The sequence below is a fragment of the Pithys albifrons genome, chromosome 6 (assembly GCF_047495875.1).
Source record: "Pithys albifrons albifrons isolate INPA30051 chromosome 6, PitAlb_v1, whole genome shotgun sequence".
Taxonomy (NCBI): Eukaryota; Metazoa; Chordata; class Aves; order Passeriformes; family Thamnophilidae; genus Pithys; species Pithys albifrons.
Window position 1 is genome coordinate 26,108,526 of NC_092463.1, and position 25,172 is coordinate 26,133,697.

At 37.3% G+C, this 25,172-nt stretch overlaps 1 protein-coding gene across 1 annotated transcript; it reads right to left on the reverse strand.

Annotated features, from left to right (window-relative positions):
• Nucleotides 1–976: 976 nt before the first annotated feature.
• On the reverse strand, nt 977–25,172 carry BRMS1L (BRMS1 like transcriptional repressor). Its single transcript, XM_071557914.1, has 10 exons — nt 24,965–25,172; nt 18,698–18,788; nt 15,381–15,508; nt 13,370–13,449; nt 9,709–9,805; nt 9,276–9,359; nt 6,369–6,433; nt 4,937–4,976; nt 4,098–4,224; nt 977–2,518 (listed from the first exon to the last, which is right to left on the reverse strand). Exons 1-10 carry the CDS (start codon nt 25,098–25,100, stop codon nt 2,395–2,397), a joined length of 972 nt encoding a protein of 323 aa, XP_071414015.1. The 5' UTR covers nt 25,101–25,172; the 3' UTR covers nt 977–2,394.

The window sequence follows — 25,172 nt, forward strand, 5'->3', positions numbered from 1 at the left end:
AGTTATTGTTGTCATTCCATGCCTCTCACTCTTCACTTACTTCCTTTTTCACATACTGTATCTCATAGAATAAGTCACATACCAAACATTTTTTTCCTTTCAGCACTTTACAGATCTTAATCCTATCTGTAGTTTAAAACAATGATACCAAAGCTTGAAAAACTCTAATGTAGTGGTGTAAATGATAAAACAGATGGACAACAGGCTAACAATGCCTATACTTCAAAGGACACCACATCGCTTACATGTTATGTTGGAGCAAGTAAACCATTATGTGTTCAAATATTTAAAAAATATACAGTGTGTACAAACATGATTCGCCCAAGCATGAAACAATTAACCAATTACAAACAACAACCAACCTTACAGCTTTCCCATCACTTACATAAAATTCATTACAGGTAAAAAGGAAATCCATAGCTCATTTTCTTGTACTTTCTGGAAAGGAACAAGTAGATCCCAGTTGTCGCTCATCAATAATCCATACTGCTATAATAGTTACCTGTCCTGTTAATATGAATTATGTTTATTCTGAATTAAGAAGTCACACTCATCAATGGTTAGTCCAAGGCACAGGGCTATACAAAGCAAAGTTCTGCTTTGTACAAGGAGATCAGATTAGAAACAGCTGTAGAATTAATCTATTGCAGCTAGAGTGATGAGGAGTACAGGAGAGGAAAAGGGTGGATTACAAAACCATTTTAAGCATGTCAACAGTTAAGAGGTTCTTATCAGTGCTTACATTTGCTGTACAAACAGATCAGAATAAAATATTCCATAAAATATTTTTTAAATATTGCAAGAAAAAATCTATATATAAATACAAACTCTCAAAATTCAAAAGAAAAAAGGGCAAGTCAAAGGTCTTTAAAAAGTTTTAGGCCTTCTGAAAATTTAAAAATATTTCCGTTTAGCATTTGGTGTATCAGCAATTCCAACAAGACTAGAAAATCAAAGAGCAAAAAACCATAGATGCCCACTACCACAGATCATTTATTTATATACTAAGTTAAAAAATGGAAATATTTTATTACAAAAAGTTTATCAAACAACTGTATACATACAGTTAATATTGGTAAAAGCCAACATATCAATTGATACTTTATGTACATTTGATTAACATCACACAATTTTAGAAAAGCACCACTAAGCAGAAATTGATTTGGCATTTGGAAAGTAGTTACCACCCTGCACTAGAAGAGAAAATTCATTTATATGTTACAATAAAAATTCTTATTTGCTGTGATCATTTAAAGCAAATGGATGCTTCCTTTCTCCAAAAAGAATAATTTTAAGTGGAGATTAAAGTGCACATAACCAACGCATTAATAATTCTTCAACAATCCCATATATCATTCTAGATGCTCGAAGCATATCACAGTAACATCAAGGATTTAGGACTTTTCTCTGTGGCTTAAAGAGTAAGATTTTGAATAAAATTCAGCTTCCTAAGCTGCATGAAATACTGCTAGTGTACAATAAGATGTAATGGAGTACAGAAATTTGGAAAACAGCATTTGGTGAAATAGTCAGTGTAAATTCTTCCAGATATATGATTTCTGGGGAAATATTTTCCTTTCTAAAAAAAGATCCATTGTATTTCATACATCTGTGGACCAAACATGCAGACCATGCAACAGCATTTACATAACCATCCCCGCAGTCGTTCTTTGTGGGCTACACATAACACAGGTTGGAGCAACTCTGTCTACCTTATGCATAAATTTTGCTGGCAATCAAGAAAAAAAAAATCACCAATGATTGGTTACTGTAGAATAGGGTCCAACACTAGAAAAGTGCTCTTCAAAAAACAGCTCAAAATATTGGCTTTGTCTCATTACAAGCAATATAGTAAACCTTATAAAGTATAACACAGTCAGTACCAGCAGAACTGATGAGGACAATAATTTTAATAAATCAGTCCACTTTGAATAAAAGAATGCTTATGCATGTTACAATCTATTCAAAAGCAACAGCTGAGCAGGCTAAATTTACATCCACAAGAGAAGCATGACACGGTCACTGAAAACAAAGTGAGTTGCTGGTAATTATGGTTATCACTTTTTTCACACCAACTGGTCGCCAGTTGGTGTGAAAAAAAAAGATTTTTTTTTTCATTTTACAGATATGAGAAGTTCTGAAGCATTATACTTGAAGAGCATACTTCATATCTTAGGAACTGGACCCAATTTAGAGGCAAAATATCTGTCAACATGATTTATTCTCCTCCGGTTTCTGAAGGCTGTTCATATGAAGTTTACATACAGCACAACCAATACACATTAGATACTGCTGTAAATGTATAAGGAATACAAAACACTATTAAATACAACTTTCACCCCATGGCACATCAAGCATGGCAATACCACTTGTTTCACATCCAGTTAGCAATGGTCAGTTGTGGTTATGCTTTATTGAATATTTTCCTTTCTGTAGCTGAGAAATATACAGCTTGGACTTGCTTCCATCCGGTCTTTTAAACCAAACTTCATCATGGTTAATTGTTGTAATTATGGCACTACAGAAAATGAGGGAAGAAGGGTCAGGGGAAGAAAAACAAAAAGAATTTACAAACCTTATAAGCTAAGAATAACCTCATAACTGCAGCTATATTACTACACATCAAATGAAAATAGGCATCAGTTGTAAACGCCAGGCCCCAAAGACACTGCCTCCACTATAAGGACAGTTTTAACAGAATTCTTTGGCAATTGCACGTGTCTAGTGAAGGCAGTTAATGTTTCAGCCATCTGTCTTATTTTATTTTCTTATTAGATAAATCCTTAAGGTGTACAAACATTTTAAAAGAACAATAGTCACACATAGAAAACACAATAAACTACCCATACTAAAAAAAACATACTTGAAATTATGTTGAATATGAAGTATTTGGAAAAAAGTTAAATGGCCTGAAGCCACAACTTAAAGTTCAAAATGTGTTCAACTGTTAATCATTATACCAAGACCATAAGAAATAAAGTCAAGGCTGATTTAGAGAATCACTGTTACACAAGCTCCACTTTTATGCTCCTTATGGTAACCTTTTATACAAATGGTGAACACAAGTCCCTCCCCATACCTCCTAGGAGGAAAAATAGTTTCAATTATAGATTGACAGGGAAAAAAGGCACAAACCGAGAGATTGAAACAGTTAATAAAGATCTTTCACATACTGAGGATGACAAAAGTTGCTCTAGGAAACTCTTCAGCCTTAGAAGTTGCCTGTTAAGCATCAGCTTTTGCCTTTTATCAGACACTGGATACTAAGATCTTTATTTGGCCCAGTTCAACTGCTATGTTCTGCTAAATTAATTCATTTTTTTTAGTTTCAGACAGAATATATAGTTTACTAAAATACCTTTCTGTTTCAGACCTGAACAAACACCAAAATCACCAAAATCTGTTCCTGTTCACCATACACATGGAAGAAAAGAAACAGCCAGTTTTACAGTAAACTACTGCTACATGAAATAAAGTCCATTTTCCTAGATGGATACACATATCTAACCAACACTGGGCTTAGACTGATTTGCCCGAATCAGGAAAAGGTAACATATACATTTAATTTTAAATACACTTAGACTTTCAGAAATTGCAAATATTATTCTTACAGAGAAAATACATTTATATATCTTAAACATTAAATGAAATTTGCACTGTAATATTTAGTCTGTTCCCAGACAGAACCTTTGTTAAAAGAAGGACCAACTCTTTTCTTTCAGAGCACCAATCAACTGAAAACAAAGCTTATCTTCAACAGTATGAAGTGTTTTTCCATAATTATTTTTGGGTGAGCTAACAGATCAAATTCTCAAAATAATAAAAAAGAAATTACTCAAAGGCTATTCAGATATTAGTAAGAGCTTAATTTTTTGTGAGAACCTAACCTGACAAATCTTCAGTGAACTCCAACCTTTACTAGTCTCTCTCACAAGTCCAGCACTCACCCTTCTTTGGTAATGCCTGTCTTCCAAGGTGAACTACTAAATGTTACTGAGGTAGCAGTATTTCCAAATAGGCCCTATTCTTTACTTACCTTCATCCTAGTTATTGCTTAACATAAAAGCAGATAGTTGCATAAGCTAAATAATCTGTACCTTGTAGGACACTCATCTTTCTTATCAATGCATATCGTCTGTCCACGTCCATACCACTCTCCATCATAATAGAGTCTTCCTTCTTCAGATCTAGCACTATGTAGATGCTTTTCTAATTTGACAGGTGCTAAAATGATTAATAAAAGTAATTTAATATTGACTTCACAGAAATCTTAGATATTAAAATGCACTTTCATCAAATTATTTACACAGAATAAACATTTTTTTTCCAAAAGTAGCCTGTCTCTAAATAATTGCATGAAAATTAGAAGCAAGATACCATTTTATTTCCAGTCAGAAAAATTAAGTTATATTTTCATTTTCAAATAGAAGCTATCACCTGCTTGTTTCCTCTCCTTTTTCCTCCTTACTCACCTCCTCCAAGTATTTGATTTTACCTAGCATTAACATGCTTCTCACCTCAGTGCCAAATATGAGTACCATTTCTTTCCCATGTCTCTACTTTTTCAGGGTTGTAGTTTGCAGTGAATGTGAGAATCCTTTAGAATGCACACATAAGGTACAGATGCTCTCAGTTTTCTGCCTCATCTTGTGCAAACACTGGCATAGCTCGCTAATATTAGTTGGTGTAAAACACTTTAAAAGTTTCAATTTTTGTTGATAATTTTCTAGAATTTATGTGTCAACAGAAATAACAGGAATCAAGCTACTCTTATCAGCACTTGAGAGAGGGGAACGACAGAAGCCACACCTTCCAGCTACCTCACCCCACCCTCCATCATATACCAAGGCTAAAATCAATACCATCTGCCTAGATACAGTTTGCACCATTGCACAGAGCAAGTTCTGTCTCACAAAAGCAGACAATGTTTACTTACGTTCTGGCTTTACTCTGTGTGGCCCCAGTGTAGCCATTGCCTTGAGACACAAAAGAAAAAGTTAGTCAGGAAGCACAGTTGTTTTTTTCTTAACTGCCATTTCTATTGTGAAGTTATTTGCAGTATAGCTCAGGATACTTGCCTTTACATGCAAAAAACACAATGAGAAGAAATCTAAAAGAAACGAGTGTTCAATGGTCACTCAGTAACTACATAAAAAAGCATTTTGGGGGTGAAAAAATCACCTTTTTTTTATTTCACACAACTCTGAAAGTTTTCTAAATTAAATCCTCAAAATTGCTGTTATGCAATTCTGTCAAGAAAACACAAAATTACATTAACTCATTCTGAAAACCAAACAATTGTATGAACAATCTACTCTTTGATTTATACATTACAAGCTCATAAATTTTACTTCATGCAAACTACAGATGGCACATAGTATTAGAGTAGGTTTAAAAAAAGAAGCACTTGAGTTTTTTGGCATTGATTGATCTGTTTGTTTTCTGGAGTTATTCTTCATATTTCCAGAAAATCTAAAACAGAGAAGAACTCAAGGGAAACACAGGTTGTGTCTTTTCCTCTGACGTGATGAAAGAGAAAAGTCAGACAAGTTCATATATAAAGGTCACATTTTACATCTTGTTTAAAAGCCATACAAGAAAAAAACAGGATGGAAACTGACTCACAGAGACACTTCCCACCAAGTTTTTGAATTCACCTAAGTAGTTTGCTATTCCATAAGTTGGGAAGCACCAGAGTACTAGGGGAAGCTTTCTGACTGTAAGTGCAAGGCAAGGATAGCATTTCATTACACCAAGTTCTTTCAATAGTCTTACAAAGATCTGAAAAGGCATTATGCAACTAAAAGCTGGATTTATTTTTACAAATACATAAATTTATCAAACAAATTTCTCTTCATATAAACCATGATTCTCTTGTCATCTGGGAAAAACAAAGCTTCTCACTTTAAGGAAAGGTCAAAGCATAGAAATCTTCATAGAATAAAAAAATTTACTGTATGAAAAACATACCATATGATATGCATTTTTTAAAAAATCTTCATTTAAAGCAAAATCCTATCAGACTATGCTATCAGAGTTTCTCCTTAATTATGTTAGACTATGAAAAAGCAGATCCACTCAAAACAGGCTTTAGGCTCATTTTTTCATGGAAAATTAGACTCCCCATTTACAGACAAACTCTTACACCAACCACTTTGTTGGATTCCTCTGCATGACTTGGGTAGAATCAGAAATAGTAGCAATAATATAGCTTGAACTGAAAGGATTAGCTGATTACTGAAGAAATAAAAACCTATTTAGTGTTTTGATTGGGTAAGAAACACAGTTACATATTGTTAAGTAGCAAAAAGAATAGACACAAACCCAAACTAAGCCCACAGCCACTGGCATTCATCCTTTCATCTTACCTTCCTTATTGTTGTCCAGTCTTCAAGTATATCAAGGTCTTGTAACATATAAACTATATAGGGGCGTGGAACAGTTAGGGAAAACTCTTTTAAACAGAAATAATAAAATTACTCTAATGTTTGTAGAAAGATATTAATAGCTCTGTTCTTCCAACCTTTACTCAAAGAATACCTACCTGAAGTAAAAGCTCACACAAATACATTTATCTTTGAATTATGCAACCTAGAAGTACACTTTAACAATAATTAAAAGAGGTAAAAAATAGAAGGTAGACTTTCAGACTATGAGAGTTCAACATGAGGATAAAAGATACACAACTGAGATATAACCATTCCAAAAATCATTCTTATTTGCAGTAATTCAACTTACAATTAAAATTCACTGCAATTTCAATGTACCACTGCAAATCATCACCTACATTAGTACCAGCTTTAATAAAATAATTATTTTTACAGCATTCTGCATCTTTGAGAGGAAAGTAAAGTCAGCACCACATTTAAGAAAATCCAATATTCAAAAAACAGGAAGTAGAAAGGCAAAAGCCCCTTCCTTAATCTATCAACTGCAAAGTAAAAAATGTGTATTAGAACTTCAAAACAAAATTCCATATAGCACAGCTATTCCTTTACAACAGTCTTCATTTTTTACTTTGTTTTTCCCCATTTCATCTCTAAAAAACAAGTTTAGAAGAAAGGTGCTATAGATGCTCAAAAAATAAATTTCCTAAAATGGAATACACAAGCTTAAGATCAAAATTCTGTTTAAAATTTTTAATTTTAAGAATTTTAAGTCACTTTCCAATTTGTTATTCTCTAAATCGCAAAGAATTACAAATCAAAGGCCATGTAAGTTTCTACGTATTTGCTTTACACAGGGCTGTAAAAAGTGGTAAGTTCACAAATATTTAGAAACTATAAACAAAAAGAGGAAATTAATTTACTTCACAACTGAAAGAATTTTCAGCTTTATGAACTGCCTGAAATTGCTGGGATTTTAAATCTAATACTATGTTAGTGTTTTTGGTTTGGAATATATTCTAAAATGGCAAGGTAGCTCATAATTCACAGAATCCAATGCCATTTATACAGACATCCTGAGGACAATGATGACGAACAGTCTAAGAAAATACACTTTCACAGAACCTGGCACCAAAATTGTTAAAGGAATTAAGAAACTAATGAAACCACTTGTAACTGTTGATTAATACCACTTGTAACTGTTGATTAATACCACTTGGCTTTTAAGCACTAGTTAAAAAACATCTCTACTAAACCCAATTTATGACATATCCTAATGGAAGAACTTTGTTATTAGGACAATCAACCATCTGGGATGTGCTCCAGTAAATCAACCATGCTGAAGGAGAGTGTCCCAATGATGACACATTTTTCAAAAACTTCTTCCTTCCCGCTTTCTCCTAACATTAAAAAACGCTGTGAAAGGAGCAGGATTTTTTGCAGCAGCTTAACAATAAAAAAAATTGACTTTATACCCATTTATATAACATCAATACTTAGGAATTGGTCTGTTTTAGATAGTCTCCATGATTCTGGACATGAGTCAACAGTGTGCACGTGCAGTCCTGCCAGCCAACTGTATCCTGGGCTCCATCAAAAGAGGAGCGGCCAGCAGGTCAAGAGAGGCAATTTCCCTCTTCCATTCTGTTCTTGTGAGACTGCACCTGGAGTGCTGCCATCAGCTCTGGAGTCCTCAGCATAACAAAAATGTGGACCTGTTGCAGCACGGTCAGAGGAGGCCACAAAGATGAGCAGGGGGCTGAAGCACCTCTCCTGTGAGGACAGACTGAGAGAGTTGAGATTGTTCAACACGGAGAAGAGAAGGCTCTAGAGAAACCTCATTGCAGCCTTCCCAGTACCTAATGGGGGCTTATAAAAAAGAGGGAGCGCAACTTTTTACATGGGCAGATAGTGATAGGACAGCGGAAATAGTTTTAAACCAAACAAGGAGAGATTCAGGTTAGATGTTAGGAAAAAATTCTTCACTTAGAGGGTAGTGAGGCACTGCAACAGGTTGCCCAGAGAAACTGTGGATGCCCCATCCTTGAAAGTGTTCAAGGTCAGGTTGGATGGGCTTTGAAAATCTTGGACTAGTGGAAGGTGCCACTGCCTATGGCAGGGATGCTGGAAGTACATGATCCCTTCCAACTCAAACCATTCTATGATACAATTCTATGATTCTGGCAACTTATAAGCCTCCACACCTCTGTCCTATAAAAATGTTAGGCAGGGGGTAGGAGCAGAGAAAACACCCAGTTTGCAAAGGCATCTCCTTCTCTCTCTGGAGAAAGACGATACCATCTCTTAGGTGTTACACCTCAAGAAGTTTCAGCTGCACTGCATGCTGTCAGCAGCACAAAGTCATCAATGCAAAACTCATAAATACTATCCTCACTCTACAGGAACCCAAAACTCAAAAACATCCCCCTTGCCAACCATCTCAAGTTTTCAAATTTTAAACTCTTAATCAAAGAGGGTTCTAAAGCCTATGGAATTGTTAAGAAGTAATACGTTGTGGTAAAGATGATCCAGTATGAGAAACAAAGCTACAGAGGAGAAGTTATTCAAGTCAGGTTATACTTCACAAACATAATGCCTAACTTGCTTCTGCATTTGCTTCTTAGCTCTGTTTTTTTTAAGGGTTAGAAAAATCAACTTTTAGAAATATTCTCTACATATAACTAGTAGTTAGATAATAAAATCTTCATTTCAATTTTTATAATGGGATATGTCAGCATGGTTTCTCTAATCTAAATAACATCTGCCATCTAAAAATCAGTTTTGATAATTCATTATCACTTCAACATGTTATTAATGACATAAGTAATAAAAGGAGCTATAAAACTGCAAACACTACTAGAAAGAACAATGATTTCAGTAAAAGGATATCTGATACAACAACAGGTTTCTTCTTGTCTGGACTAAACGGATCCTTCCTTTTCTTCCTGGACTGGAGCTCATCATTCCATAATTCTAAAAAGATATAACAAGAACATGCTATCAATCAGAAATATTTACATGTTTAGCTCTTTTTACAGCAGAAAACTCTCTCCAAAATTGAAAAGTAACACATTTTCTGGTGAGATGCTGTTTCTGAACAGAATTAAAGTGTTACGAGATTATGCAGGCCTGAATTAATTAATTAAGGGATACAGACAATTACTAAACTAAAGTTTAAGTTCTGGCTAAAATCTACAGCCCAAAAGCATTCTAATGGATAACGTGAAACTCACCAGACACACTATGTGTACAGTCAACTAATCAATAGCCACCAGAAGATTAAAACCAAACAAAAATCTCTGAACTCTGAATTTCCATTCACCTGAGGTAATGTCAATGCTATGTCTGTCTTCTTCAAGTCTTCTAATCTTCTCTTCTAGTTCACTTTGTACAGTATCATACAGCAGAAGCTTCTCACTCTAAAAAAGCAAGAATACACATTTTTACATTACTAAGTTCCATCATCTAAATATATATGACAATTTAGAGCATCAGTGGTAAAAGGCGGCAGAAGGTAAGAGCAGCTTTAGTGGAAAAGTTTTCAGAAGTCATAAAGCACATGACATTTCTCTCTATCCACTTTCTTAGCGTGAGATCCTGTCTCCTTAATGACAACACTCACTCAGCATAAATGAAAATCTAGTTACATATTTATCCAATATCAATACCAAGAATAATTAAGTATATATATAAAAGCATGCAGCTAGCTCTCCAGAATAACTTTGCATTTTGACACAGTATTTTCCTTCCGGATAGCAAAGATTTATTCACAATGAGTAACTGTAAAGCACTGACCTTTATGCCACCTTTCATTACGAAATTATTCATTACAAATCACAAAAGCAAGTGTTTTCTTGGAAGGCTTTTTATTAAGCTGCCTCCTATATCAACCAGTCATTTATGGAGAATTATTACCTAATCCCAGAGTATCTATAATTGGCTGTTTTCATAGATCTGAAAAATACAGCAGAATTTTGAGCACATAACATAATCTAGACAGCTGTGAAAGCAAAACTGTCAAAGCTGTGAGAAACATTTCTAAAGCACTGCTTTAGAAAAGTTAGCTAGTTGGTCCTTTTAAAAGGCCACTTGTTTTCCAAATAGATTAACGTATTGCCTGTAATGTTGGGAGTATCATTAGCACTTTGTATATAAAAAGATATACAAAACCAAACTCTGATATGAACTTCCTACAGCATTTTGTGTGATCTACACTCTCTTCCATCTCTAAGTATTTCATAATGAGAAAATCAACTTCACGACAAACTGCTCTCATTATAGTCCACTACACAGGATTGATACTAAAATTACACAGTATCTATATAGATCAGTTACTCTTTTAAAGGCAGCATGAAAAAATCCCCTAAATACTCCAAAACAGTAACTTGGAATTAAGCTGAATTCTAAGCCTCAAGGAAATAACTTTACTGCTCTGTCATAAGCTTGCACAGTTCCAAAAGTGAATGATGAGGAAATACAGCTGATTGATAGATTTTAACATTCTTTTTCATTGAGCAATGTCTTTAACAACTCTGGAAAACAGAGACCTTAGATTTATTCAAAAAAACAGCATAAGCAGCACAAGTCACAGCATTTAGGTATTCACTACCATGTCTCTGTCAGAGGCTGGAGTTCTCTACACACAAATGAGCAGGTGTCTGCATTTCAACTGCTCCTGCCCACACAAGAGCATACTAATAGAAACTTACCTTTACCAGTGTTCAAGCTAGTATGCTGGAGTGAAGCAAACCAGCTGAAGAATAGACAAAAACAAGGAACCCTGTTCTGCTATATGACCGTCATGTTTACCATTCCCTTCAAGTTAAAAGTATTCAAATTGTAAAGACCTCCTTTCATATAATTGTTAATATTAATTTAAAAACAAAATTTTTCCAGGGGAATTTAAGAGGTGGAAGCCTCTTTACATATACCTGAAGTGGCAAATGAGTATTATCTGTTCTGAGACAATTTAAAAATTCCATTTTAAAATTAAATAGCATTTGTGTTTAGACATGTGTTCTGCTCACAGTACTTCGTGACAAATAAGGTGTGAAAAGCTATTGCAGGCACCAGAGGCATTTTTGCTGAATAGTTGTATTCTAGTGGAACAGTGATTCTACAAGCAGCACTGCTGACTTAAAAGAGCTTTTACCCCCAAGAGGCCCTTATTGAATGGTGGATATTTGAATTCTGAAGGTTTCACAGTAAACATAATAGGGACAAGGACCACCTTAGAGAGGAATAACACACAGACAAAGCAAATCATTCAATCACAGATGAGAGACCTGCAAGTCTTACAGGATTCTGTCCAACCTCAGGAATACTCAGAGGAGCAAAGACAATGAGTAATGAGTAGTCCTTCATTATACCTAATTCTTTTCCAAGGCTTCAAGAAAAATGGAAAGCTTTCTAAAAGTAAACACACACATTCTTGCTTTATTGGTATAGTAGCAACCACAGAGTTCAGGAATATGGTGAAACACTCAAGATGAAAACACCTTTAAGCAACTGAAAGGGGGGCTGAGGAGTACTATGATGAAAATCCGAGGATCTAAGTAACTATGAACAGCACTGGACATACATGTACTTGAGTGTTTATACTACAGTATTTAGATGCTTAAACAGGAATGTTTATGTTCAAGGAGAATAGTATGTTTTTCTTGTAACCTCTTTTGAAACTACAATTACATCACTAGCTGTTCAGTGCATCCCAAAAAGACTTCTGAGGTTTGTTATTGAAATGTGTTTTTTGCTAAAATTGACAGATATTTTAGCTACTTTCTTGGTAGTCTTTTTATTACAAAAGTAGAAAAATCATGTGGGAATCTATTAATAAGAACCTAATAATGAAAAATAAGGAGACTTAGCTACATATATATATATGCAAAGCCAAACTCTTGAAAAACTCTTCAACATCTTCATAAATTACTTGGATGAAGGACTGGAAGGGATACTAAGCAAGTTTGCTGATAACAGTAAAATGGGAGGAGCTGTTGACTCCCTCAAAGGCAGACAGGTCCTGTAGAGAGACCTTGACAAATTAGAGAAATGAGGAATCACCAGCCATATGAAGTTTAGTGAGTGCAAGTGCCAGATTCTGCACCTGGGATGGGGCAATCCTGGTTGTGTGTATAGACTAGGAAATGAGATGCTGGAGAGCAGCACTGCAGAAAGGGACCTGGGGGTCCTAGTCAATGGCAAGTGGAATATGAGTCAGCAGTGCCCTGGCAACCAGGGGGGCCAACCATATCCTGGGGAGCATCAGGCACAGTCTCATCAGCTGGTCAAAGGAAGGGACTGTGCCACTTTGCTCTGCACTGGTGTGGCCTCACCTTGAATATTGTGTGCAGTTCTGGGCACCACAGTATAAGAAAGATATTAAGCTCTTAGAGAGTGTTCAAAGGAAGGCAATGGAGATGGTGAAGGGTCTGGACAGGAAGCCATATGAGGAGCAGCTGAGGTCACTTGGCTTGTCCAGCCTGAAGGAGATTGAGGAGAGACCTCACTGTGGTCTTCAACATCCTCCTAAGGGGAAGCAGAGGGACAGGGATTGATCTCTTCATTTTTGTGACCAGTGACAGGACTTTAGGAAACAACATGAAGCTGAGTCAGGGGAGATTTATGTTGGAAAAGGTTTTTCTTCCAGAGGGTGGTTGGGCACTGGAACAGGTTCTCCAGGGAAGTGGTCACAGGACCAAGTCTGAGAGAGTTCAAGAAGCGTTTGGACAATGCTCTCAGGCACATGGTGTGATTTTGGGGGTATCCTGCACAGAATCTGGAGGGTCCACTTCCAACTCAGCATATTCTATGATTCTAATTTTTTGATGCTTTGAATAATCTCCTACATGGACTTAAATGTCACATGGAAATTGCATTCAAATAGCAAGTAACTGCAATAATAAAAACATGCACTGAACCTGAAAAGCATGACAGACAGTAAAGTTAGATGAGGTTAGTTATCAATGTGAAACAACAGGCACAACCTCACAGTGCTGTCGAGAGGCTTGAATTTCACACTCGTACTTGTTCTTCACAGATTCCAGACAAAGCTCTCTATAGATACCTGTAAATCAGACAAATTATAGCAAAATTACTTTCTTTAGCAAATACCCAATTTCCCAATTCCCTTTTAAGACTGCCTGCAAGTCCTAACAAATGCACACAGTGGAAAATACAAATATATTAGGAACTTGCAGTGGCTGGCTGCTTCTAAGAGCAAAAATAAGAACAAGTAAACTCTTAATTCTGAAGATATGAGAAAAAAAAAATGCTATTTTAAGTCCTTCCCCTGTCAGTCAACAAATTACCCCAGTGTTCATGCTAACTTTACAAAATACGTCTATTTCATATTTCTGATCAAATTATCCCGGATATCGTCAGGTTTCTTATTCAAGTACTAAATGGCCTCTTCTATTTTCTGATTAGAGTTTAAAATTATGCTTTGGGGTTTTAAAATGGCTAGAAAACTGACTGAAAGAAAAAGGTTTTACAAATTAATATTCGGAATAAGACTTACTTTGTAATGCATGACCTTAATAAATTAAATCAATTAACAAGACTGTTCCACTCTTTGAAATAGTCACTTTGTGACACAAAGCATACCACTTCTAAGTACTAGGAGCATTTTTTACACATTTCTGAAAATATGTCTACTAAACAGACAGCTGAAAAAAATCTGAAAGATATCTGAAATGTAGTATCTGGCAAGCATATATAGAACTTGATGTACTATATTCAATGCATTCAACACAAAATACTTAAACAGTTTTAGATTACAAACTTTAGGAATTAAGTTTGTACACACACTGGTGATATCTCCCAACAAAAGAACTTGCAAAACCAACTTCCCTTAGAATTCAACTGACTATAAATGAACACAGTAAAAGAGGAACAATACTACCAGCAATTCCCCTGAAAAATAAACCACCAAGTATTACGTTTATCATCTTTCTGCTGCAAAGTCATTTTTTATCTAGACTTCTAAATTTTCTTTTCTTACATTGCTGTATTACACTGGATTTTTTTTTAATATTTACATCTGACTGGCATATCTAGGTCACTGTTTATTTGCCTGAAATCAAACAATATTATCCTGAACAGTTCCAGAAAAAAAGAGTTGTATTTCTGACTTGCTGAAATAGTCAAGATCCACATTTTGTTTGAATAGTGCCTTAAAGAGCAGAGAAACTCAAGTTTCTGTTCTACCACAGATGCAATTATCTCCAAAGTTTAGCTAAGCATAGCTTAGTTTTGGGGGCTTTCACCCCTTCCTTCCCTCTCTCACGTTACAGTAGGTCCTTATAGGTTACCTGCTGGAGGTCAGTCCTGCTACTACCGACTCCTGTCACGACTCTCAAATAGGAAGAGCAAATTAGTCTGTTCTGCAGCTTCTTGCTTTCTATGGAATAATTGTATCAAGTTCCTTCAGTTGGGGACAACAAGGAAAAAAAATCTGGTTTTCTATTCTCACCTTCAAGAAAACTTCAAAGTTTTAATGCTGGGCTTTTTTTACATGGACCTTCAGCGCTGCTGAAGACCGATCAGGAGAATGCACACCCATACTCACCTACGAAAGCACTGATGGACAGCCACATTTAAAACTGAAAACTGAAAGCCTGGATTAAGGTTGCTTTTATAATCAAACCTTCTGTAAGTTCATGTGCAATTCTTTTGCAAAGCCCAAGTGGGCTACTTAGGACTAGTCATGTAAATTGGCTTAAGAACTTAAAACCAAGAAATTCTGGGTCAGCAGCTGAGGAAAAGCATTAAGAGCTGGAGGGAGAGAAAAGCAATAGATCAAAAGATTTCAAATGCTCAAAGTCAAGTACCAGTGAGGACATGCTGAGTAGCACTGACACAGCACTAGTATTATGCCACAGTATTTCTAACTTTAAGACACACTCCTTTAACAATTCTAAAGAAAAGGGAAGATTGACTTTAAATTGCATATCAAGTTTATACTTTGAAACAGCAATACTCATTTTACATGCCTACCTGCCACCTTGGTTCGGATTTGCATATTTTCTTGTAAAGCTGCCAATGGTTCTAAATATTCAGGTGCTTTTCCAGCTATGACCTCTTGCAGTTTTGCATCCACTTGGCTTAATCTTTCTTTGTAAAGTCTTAAAAAATAGAAAAGAAAATATGCATTTTATTTAAAATTACATATTCATATGTATTTTACTTGGAAAAAAAGACAAGTTGGAAGAAATATTTTTAAAATATCTGTTCCTCTGTCATCTCTCTGTTGATGCCATAGAATGCTGAAGCAGAGTGAAGATTTGCTAGCATTTGAATTTTTCAAAATGTATTTGCTTTTTGAACAATACTATTCATGTCTATTAAGCCTTTCTGTAAAGTGAATGCAAACAACCAGAAGTGTAGAAAGCCAAGATAAAATGAAATGTATCTCCATTTCTAAGGAAGAAGAAAAAAAAATTGCATGTCTGTTTATAGGACTAAGATGGATTAGGATGTGAATAAACTTAGAAGAGGACACGAAAAGGTGATACAGTACACAGGAACAACTTGGCTTATGTCATGAAAGAGACAGACATTTTGTGGATAGAAACAATCACTCACTTTTGTGTTCACATATCTGCTCCCACATTACCATAAACCCAGGAAAAAGAGATGCAGGCTCTTACTGAAGTAACCCTCATTTCGTCTCCTGTGAAAATTCACATATTGCATAGTAATGATTTCTAACTGACATCTTCCATTCCTGCCAAAAGGAAGTGTATTTAAAATATTTTTATTTTACCTGAAATTCAATCCTTCTATAAAAGCTGATGTTTATTGGCCGACAATGAAGAAACCTGCTTGCACTTTTTTAGGATTTCATGTAGTATCAATTACAAACATTTTGATTTCAATAAAGTTCCACCTACCGTAACTGACAAATATACTGTTCAATATTAGAATCATCAACATAACTAACTGTTCCTGTTCTCATTTTTTACCTTGCACCCCACAATCAAAAGCTGTAAAATTAAAGCAAATATGTACAAACTGTAAGTGTTAAGAACACATCAGATGTTATCTGTTTACACAGATATAATAGATGCCCTTGGGTCAGGGATGCTGCTTTTTACTTATTTAAAGTGTAGAAGTAATTAATTAGACAAAACGAAGTCCATGTATACTGACACATCAAGACCTCCTTGAGAAGTAACTGCCTGTTCACCTGCCATCTGCTTCCTCATCATCTTGTTTTGACTACTGCTAGGTTAGAACACACGCTTGACCTGTGGAATTGTCATCAGCAATCGCTCCCCACCCTCTTACCTGAAACCGATCAAGAGCACGATCGACGCAATCTGTCCTACAGTGAACTGACAGAGCCTGCAGCTGATCAAACCCCAGTGTGCTGGGCTCAGTCCTTGATGAGCATGCTGTGCATGAGGGGGTTAACACAGAGCCACAGCAGAGGTATTTAGCTAGAACATAAGCCAGGGTGCAGAGTGCACCTGGGTCAGACACTCACATTTGATTACACAGCATCAAGTACCAGCTACATAAGAGCCAGCAGTTATGGACTGGGTGCTGCCAGAACTTGGTACCATGAAGCAGTTGATGGACTGAAACTATTTATCCAGTATTTTCAAACAGTGATTTGCTTAAGACTGATAAATGCTTCCAACCACTGTAAATTCTACTTATCTCATAGCATCCAACTAACCAATAGATCTATGCAATGCTTCCTCCATATATAGCACAGCTTTACCACTCCTCAAACATCCTTTGTAATCCCTAAACCCCCCAGAATACTTCTTTCCTTCCTCTCAAGACCACCTGCTTTCATTTTCTCTCCTTAAACGTCTGTTTCCACAAATTGTTTTCAGTCATCCAAGCTGCTGAACAGATGGAAGAGTAGGGCTGAACTCAACAGTTTTCCAAATGCCAAACCAGTCAGTACTGGCTCCAGTACTTATCAGTTGGCTCCATTTCACAGGTTTCTCCACGCTCAGCCTAAAGAACAGCAGGACAAACAACCTTCTCTAGACACTGCAGCAAGGAATTTCTTGTTAGGCAATTATTTTCAGACTATTATTTACAGACCTCACAGTCCCCTGTTATGCAAAGCAAGTTGCATGTCTCAGTTCTGCAGTAGATAGAAATATCTCACAATATAAACATGCATCTGAAGCATGATGACAACTGACTAGGTTTTCAATTAAAGCATATGCCCAAGAACAGACCAGGTCTCCTCAAAGTTTCACTTGCCAGGTACCTTATTAAGTCAGTTGCCAAATTACCACCATCTGGAACAGATGCATCTAACTTGTCTGGGCACATGTGAAAACAAATTCAACTTTATATACATAGCTGGAGCTTGCCCAAAGAAGTACAATGGAGCTAGTGAAGGGTCTGAAGCACAAGTCCCATGAGCAGCAGCTGAGGAAGCTGGGGTTGTTTAGCTTGGAGAGAAGGAGGTTCAGGGGAGACCTTATCGCTCTCTGCGCCTAATCTGAAAGGAGGTTGTAGTGAGGTGGGGGTCAGGCTGTTCGCCCAGGTAACAAGAGACAGGGCTAGAGGAAATGGTCTCAAGTTGCACCATAAGAGGTTTAGACTGGATATTAGACAAAATTTCTTAACTGAAAAGGTGATCAAGCATTGGAAGAGGCTGCCCAGGGAAGTGGTAGAACCACTATCCCTGAAAGTGTTCAGAAAAATGTGTAGATGTAGTGCTTAGAGACATGATTTAGTAATCGACCTGGCACTGTTAGGTCAGTGGTTGGACTTCATGATTTCCGAGGTCTCTTCCAACCTTAATGGTTTTATGATACAAATGACTGGCTGTAATACAAACAACAATCACTTTTTAATAACTGGCTATTAATATCATCTCTTCTACTTGGTAGGTTTTTACTGTTTATGTAGGTATTATGGCAAACCACAGGGAGAGAGAGAACAGTATTTTCATTCTATTTAGTACTGGTATCTGGTTTGCAGTAACCTAAAGAAACTTTCATTGGTATCAACTACAAAAACTACTGCAATATAAAAAATAAATAAAACCACCAATTTCCCTAAAATCACAATTCCTTGGTTCTACTAAGGAGTTTGATGCAATAGACCCACGCCAGCCCTTCACAGCAAAACCACTTCAAAATTACCGTTAGAGAAAAAAAAGTCATATAAATACATAAAAGTATTCTAGAGCAACTGCCTGCAAATAATTTCAGAACTCCCAGTACTTATTCTTCTCCAAAAGTAGTATTCACATACATGCAAGAAACACCAGCTGCACACAATATTTCCATGGAATGGATCATCAAATGAGACACGTAAAACATTAAAATACTTACTGATCTTTAAGATCTGTAAATTGCTTTTCAAGATTGGACATTTCATCTAAACATTCCATTCTTCTTCTTTCACAGTCCTCATCATCCATTTCTAAGAATAAAAAAAATTGAACAATGTAATATATAACAAATAAACTGGTATTTTGTTTCTAGTGAACATGAAAGAAACCTGAATTATGGCCATCAGCACTTTATCCCCTATTCTCATATAGCAGAATATGACAAATCACTTGTCATATGAGCTACAAAGTAAGAAACTTAGACCTAATTCTAGAACAAACCCCATAAAACAATAATTCTTCCACAAAACAAGAAACAACAGCACTTTGAGACCTCAAGAGGTTACATTCCAAGACTGATAAAACTAAATGTACCTAAGTGATGCCTAGGGATTTAATGTGTTTTTGTGGATTTTAGAACCACGTAAGTTACACAGATTCTTCTAAATTTCTCAAATCCAAAAGTCAGTTACTAAAACTCTAAAACAAGATTACAAGCTTTCTCATGCCCTGCCAAGGCCGTGGTGTTTGTGAGAAGCCACCTGTAGATAGCAAGAGGGTGGCCTAGAAGGTCCTGGAAGATCTCCAGGGGGCTGTCCTGAAGACCCTCTTGGTTGGGGCACAGTGGGAAATGAGAATTATGGTTGGTTGTTAATATCTCATTTGTAAATTACTAGAGAAGTTATAAAAGTTGTAACATTTCTGGTCAGGAGGGGCACATCTTTGGGTGTACACCCTGGAAGCTTCTAATAAAGGGTAACCTGTCTATCTTTCTCCATTAAAACTGTTTTCGTGTGTCTATTTTTTCACAGGAATAGGCAACATAAGAATGCACGAAACAGAAAAACTAAACATTGTGTATCACACCAGATGACAGACACCAATAAGCATGAGAAATGATCAGCCACTACTGAAAATTCAAGTGTATCCTGAGTTAGTATAAACAAAAGCAATCCTCGGAATGCAAGCACAGTTCAACATTGCATTTGTCATATAAAATTCAAGGATCGTTTTATTAAAATTCTTTAAATAAAAAAAAACACATGGTTTTGAAACAGGTTCATCCTGTGCAATTTGAAGAGATTTCTGAAGTTGAAATATTAATATAAAAATATCTGTACCTCCTTTTTCTAACAAAACATTTCTTAACCTGGAAAGTCTAGAACTTTTATGCAGCAAGAGTAACTAACATTAAACTCTTTCCAGGGTTTTTGTTTTAATTTATATTCCTGATTTCTTTCCATAATTTAGCTAGGGAAGCAAAAGTAAAATAAATAGCAACTTTTTTGCAAAAAATTTTGCCACTGTCATTGAGACATTTGATGTTACTAAACATGTGCTGTTACCTCCACTGCTGTTTCTTACACTAGACTAGAAAACCAAGAAACTAAAATACAAAATTCTTAACTCTTTCCCACCCTTTCCAGAAGAAAAAGAAAAAAGTCTGATATGTGAAGCTCATTTATAGCAGCAGTTTCTGCAGGAATTAGTCTCTACAGTTACAGTACAGCCAGCAGGAGACAGGCAGAAGGGACGGCCATGCAATCGGGAACTGGGACTGCACTGGTGCAAACAGCTCAGGTGTTTGAAAGAAGGCACTACCCTAAGGAGGTTGTATCTATGCAAGCAGTTACTCTGGAAAAAAAAAATCCTACCTCCTGACAGAACTGTAACCCTAACCCTAACCCTAACCCTAACCCTAACCCTGAACCCAGCAGGGACAGCCTGAACTCACTTTTCTAGATCATACACAATCTGAGCTTTTAGTTACTTCCTCATTCATATTCTTCCAATAAACAAGTTAAACTGCTTTCTGCTGTCTCCTACACGAGCTACAGAAAGCTCCATGCAAGTCTTCATTCTCATTGTTTTACAGAAGAGTATGGCAATGTGCAAAGGTGATAAGATGAAAGGAATAGTTTCAGGGTCACTAGCTACTTGGAAGGACCTGACTAACTCAGACGTCTACTCAGACCTGTCAATGTATGAAGGTTTCTGAATTAACTTGTTTCTGAAATCATCACAAACTTCTAAGACTAAAAATTACAATAGCCCTCTCTGCCTGGATATGAAAACCAGCAGGCAGCAGAGCAATATCAATCTGTACTACGGTGGCACCTGTGAGTCCAAATTAAAGACCTACTGCAGTCTGTCATACAACAGGTAGTACAATCAAAGCAGTGTGTGCAAAGTTTTAAAGCATAATACAACCTGAAGTATTTGAAAGCAGAGTAAAAAAATTTAAACTTAAGTACATTGAATGGGGAGCGTGGAGGAAGAACATATCAGGCTATTAAGAGATATTATGTAAAACATTGTTCTCAAAAATAAGGCAGAACCAGAATCCCAGAAAAAGGCTGGAAATCAGATTCAAGAAGAAAGTTTTATTTGGCTGTCTGATGCAATACTAAAGCCAAAAATAATTTGGCAACTTTCCTGTTGGTCAGATTTAAGGAAGGTGGCAATCATATTGCTCAGAGTAGTCTAAAGCACTTATGTGCTATAAAAATAAAGCTGCTTAAAAATTTGAAGGCACCTTCCTGTGAAACCCAACAGCAACAAACACTGGGATACCAATAGTTTTCCCACTTTATTCTCAAACACATATTTCAGATGTGTACTGCTATGTTTTTTGGTCTAGGTATGTTTTAGTAAGGAATTCACTCATAAGCTTTTCTTAAATTAACATGCATTTTATTGTTTGTGTGTGTTTAAGGACCACAAAGCAAAAATAACTATTCAAACAGTTACCCTGGCTGAGGGTCAGTGCACACCCACTGCCTGAGCAGGAGGGGACTGCATCTTATGAAACTTGTGTTGCAGGGAAACTGTTATGCATTGGCACCTGAGGGCACAGCTGACTCTCTCTTAGATACTGAAGTAACACGTAACTCTCTCCAGTTTCCCCTCAGCTACAAATACCCTCAAAAGCCACAGAATCACAGACTATTCTTAGTTGGAAGGGAACCACACGGATCATCTTAAGTCAATGGTCCATACAGGGGATTGAACCCATGACCTTGGCATTATTACAACCAAGGTTTAACCAGAGGTAACCTCAGTCTGTGACTTTATGCCAAGAAGTCTACATTCTACCTATCATTTACACTGAATGTCAGGCTTGTTTCATCTTTGTTCTGTCTCCAGTAAGACTCATAAAGCAATGAAGATTTTCAGAGTCCTGAAATATCTTTAATGGATATCATTTATGGAATTTCTTCACCATGGCCTTAAACGAGGGAAACTAAACTACAGACTAGGAAATACGCAGTGCTGAGAAAGTAAAAAGTTTTAGGATCAAATCTCTTGGCTTTAAATTTGAAAATTTATATCACTGGAGGCGGGATTGCTCATTTCATATTAAAACATTTGCTGAGAGGCCCATCCTGTCTCAACACCTCAGATTTCCCATATAATCTCATATTGCAGTGAGTATTTAGGGTACTTTTAAACACTTTCAAAATCACAGTCAGTTTTTCCCTATTATGGTCAAGCAGTCCAGTACAGTAATTAGGGCAGCCTGGGTTAAAGACAAAAAACCCACATAGTACTTAAAATGTAACAGCACCTAAAATAGCTTTTTTAATAAGCTGTGGACTATATAAAGTGTTTTAAAAAGTAGGCAAATTCTCCTCTGGGATGCTGAGCATAACTCATGGCTTTTTTCACTCATCCCTAATAAACTGTTCTAAATCCCAGTCAATAAAAAACCTGCACTATATACATAATGTCAAAAGGAACAGAATAGAAAGAGTGTCAGCTCTCCAGGACAAGTCATGCTTCTTCTAACAGAACCTTTGTATTCTCAGGCATCTACTGGAGGAAAAAAAAAAGGAAGCTGAATGCAAGTAAAGCAAATTACAAATTTAACAAAAAACATTACTGATTTCAATTAAGACTTATTTCATGCAGTGCTAATCATCTTATGTTCATAAGAGCAATATGCTTCCATGGAGTATGTTCATATTTGTTAGGACACTGAGACAAGCATGTAATTTCCTATAATCTTCACATTTTGAGTACTCCCTTAAAAGTCTTTCTCTGTGGAATGCAACAGAAATTATCTAGAGAGCTTCTTGTATTGTCTTAAAGAAACACTCACAGATTACATTCACCAAAGCACAACTCCTCCTTCCTAATCCCAGAACAAACCAATATAAGGACAAAACAACAAAAATATTTGCCTTCAATAAAAATCAGTCAAAATGTCTTAGAGGACATGTAAACTTCAAAGTTTTCTTTAAAAATACCAAATAACAGAACTACAAACAGGAAACTAGGCAAATTTTGAAAAAAAAGCAAACTTCAAAGCTAGAACTAACAAAGACAATTCCCTCTTCATGAGAGCCAGGTAGCAGGGAGAGGAAAAGCCAAGTTTACATATGTTATACCAAACTCACTTTCTCATACAGAAAATGACATTTCCTCAGACACAAAGATTAGCTAGAGAGATGAAAAAAGGGCATTCCCAGATGGCATCTAGCTCCAACAAAAAGTGGAAGGCTAAAATGGGCAAAGTCACTAGTGAGTTTTGTTGCCATGAGTTCACCCAGTTCACCTCAGTTCTCCACTGAGATGTTTTCACTTGCTACCTTTACAGTGAGTAAAGGTATTTATAGTTTTTCTGACACCTTGGCATACAAAGGCCAAACAAGCAAGAGAGGGGGTAGGAAGGTACAGAGCACTGGAAGGTGTTGGTAAGCATAAGAGGCAGACAGTAGCAGTCAGCATTTAGATCCATGTGGACATCACACACCAGCAGCCTGACTTGTAAAATGGGGTTCTAGCAGCTCAAAGACATGACAGGATGGAGAAAAAGAAGAGGAAAAGGAAAAAAATAATAGAAAGCTCTGTATAAATCATGGGTAGATTATCTGGATTTGTGGATTAACCAAGGCCTCTACCAGGAGATCAACTCTGGTGCAAAGTGAGAAGGAACTTAGATCAAGGTATAAGGGAATTACTATACCAGTACTGCAACCACACTCACTCAGCACCAGAAGGGTCTGCACTCTGCTTCTGAAGAGTGCGCTTGGCTGTATTTGTAACACACCTGTGGGGCTTCAGCGCCTTGCTAGCCCATGTACAGGCAGACAAGGACAAACTCCATGTATGCACACAGCACCACCATAGCAGAGCTTTCCCTGAACTCCATCAGTCAGTGTAAATATAAAAGCCACAGAATTTAACTTTCAAAATCTCCCAGATCGTTTAACACTAAAAATTAAGAAGTAACTGTATGCTGAAGACTTTAGCAGACAAATAAATCAATCACAAGACTAACAGTTGTACAAATAAAATTTCCCAGCTGCCTAATTGGTCTGGTTCATGGCATCCCACCTCTTCCAGAGTGTCAAGGCCACAAGTCAATATGCTAGAACAGGCATGGGACAGGAGCCCAGCAGACCATTCTAAATCACTTAACCTGCCAGAAACACGTCAGAACCAGGACTAGTCCTGGCCCATGTCAAGACTTCTCTCAGTTCACTAATTCTGGCCAACTTCCTTTCCATTCGCAGTCTTGCATTTCATCACTAGTCCAATAAGGCACCACAAATTTCTACTGGTAATCATCTGGAAAGACATGTCAAGATCAAAGACAGAAAGAAGCAATTACAAGGAAAGTTTGAACTTTCTTATAACACACTGCAAATTGAGCATAGAAAAACTAATTCTTTTAAAGGTGGATTTCACCTACTAATGTAATTCCAAATCCTCAGTCCAGCAGGAAGGTATGGAAAAAGGAAAGAATCTTCAACAGAGCAGAGGCTGAAATGTTTTGCAAAGGAGGCCAATGGTATTGACATGACTTCCAATATCCCCTCAAAGGCAGATTTCAAAGCATCTAATTGAAATTCACGGATTTGCATACGAAGAAATACATACGCATATACACGTACACATATGTATGTATATATGTACGTATGCATGCCAAGTCCTTAACCGCAGACGCCAGCGAGGGCGCCCCTTCGCGGGTACACTCTCAAGCCCAGCAGTGCACAGGCCACAGCACCCCCACGGATCGGAGCAGCGCGGCCCGGCCCGCCAAGCCCGGGTGCCAGCCGGCTACGGAGCCGGCGGCTCGGGGCGTCCGTGCCCCTGAGCCCCGGCCGGCGGGGCCGAAGCAGGGGCGAAGCCACAGCAGGGGTGGGCACCAGCAGCCACTGAAGTGGTGGGCGGGCCCGGTGTCTCCCCGGGGCAGCTCCGGGTGCTGAGGGAACGGCAGCGGCGCCCCCTCAGCGGCGCTGCCCGCGGGCGGCCACGGTACCTGAGCTGTCCCCCTCCTCGGAGACAGACGAGCTCTCGGTCTCCTCCTCCTCCGAGCTGCTGCCCTCGTTCTCTCCGTAGTCCACCTCCATCTCATCGTGATTATTTTCCTTCTTCTCCCGGGAATGGACCGGCATCGTCCCCACCACCACCGCGGAGTCGCGAGGCCGCCCTTCCCTCCGCCGCTGCCACCGACCGCTTCGCCCCGC

Bases quoted from the DNA above. Each gene is read 5' to 3' on its own strand.
- BRMS1L (XM_071557914.1), bottom strand. From the start codon at position 25,100: ATGCCGGTCCATTCCCGGGAGAAGAAGGAAAATAATCACGATGAGATG. The intron at 6,434-9,275 runs ATATCCTTTTAC...TAACTGTTCCAC, and splicing joins GAAACCTGTTGTTGTATCAG to GCCCCTATATAGTTTATATG. The intron at 4,977-6,368 runs GTAAGATGAAAG...TTGTGTCTCAAG, and splicing joins ACTGGACAACAATAAGGAAG to GCAATGGCTACACTGGGGCC.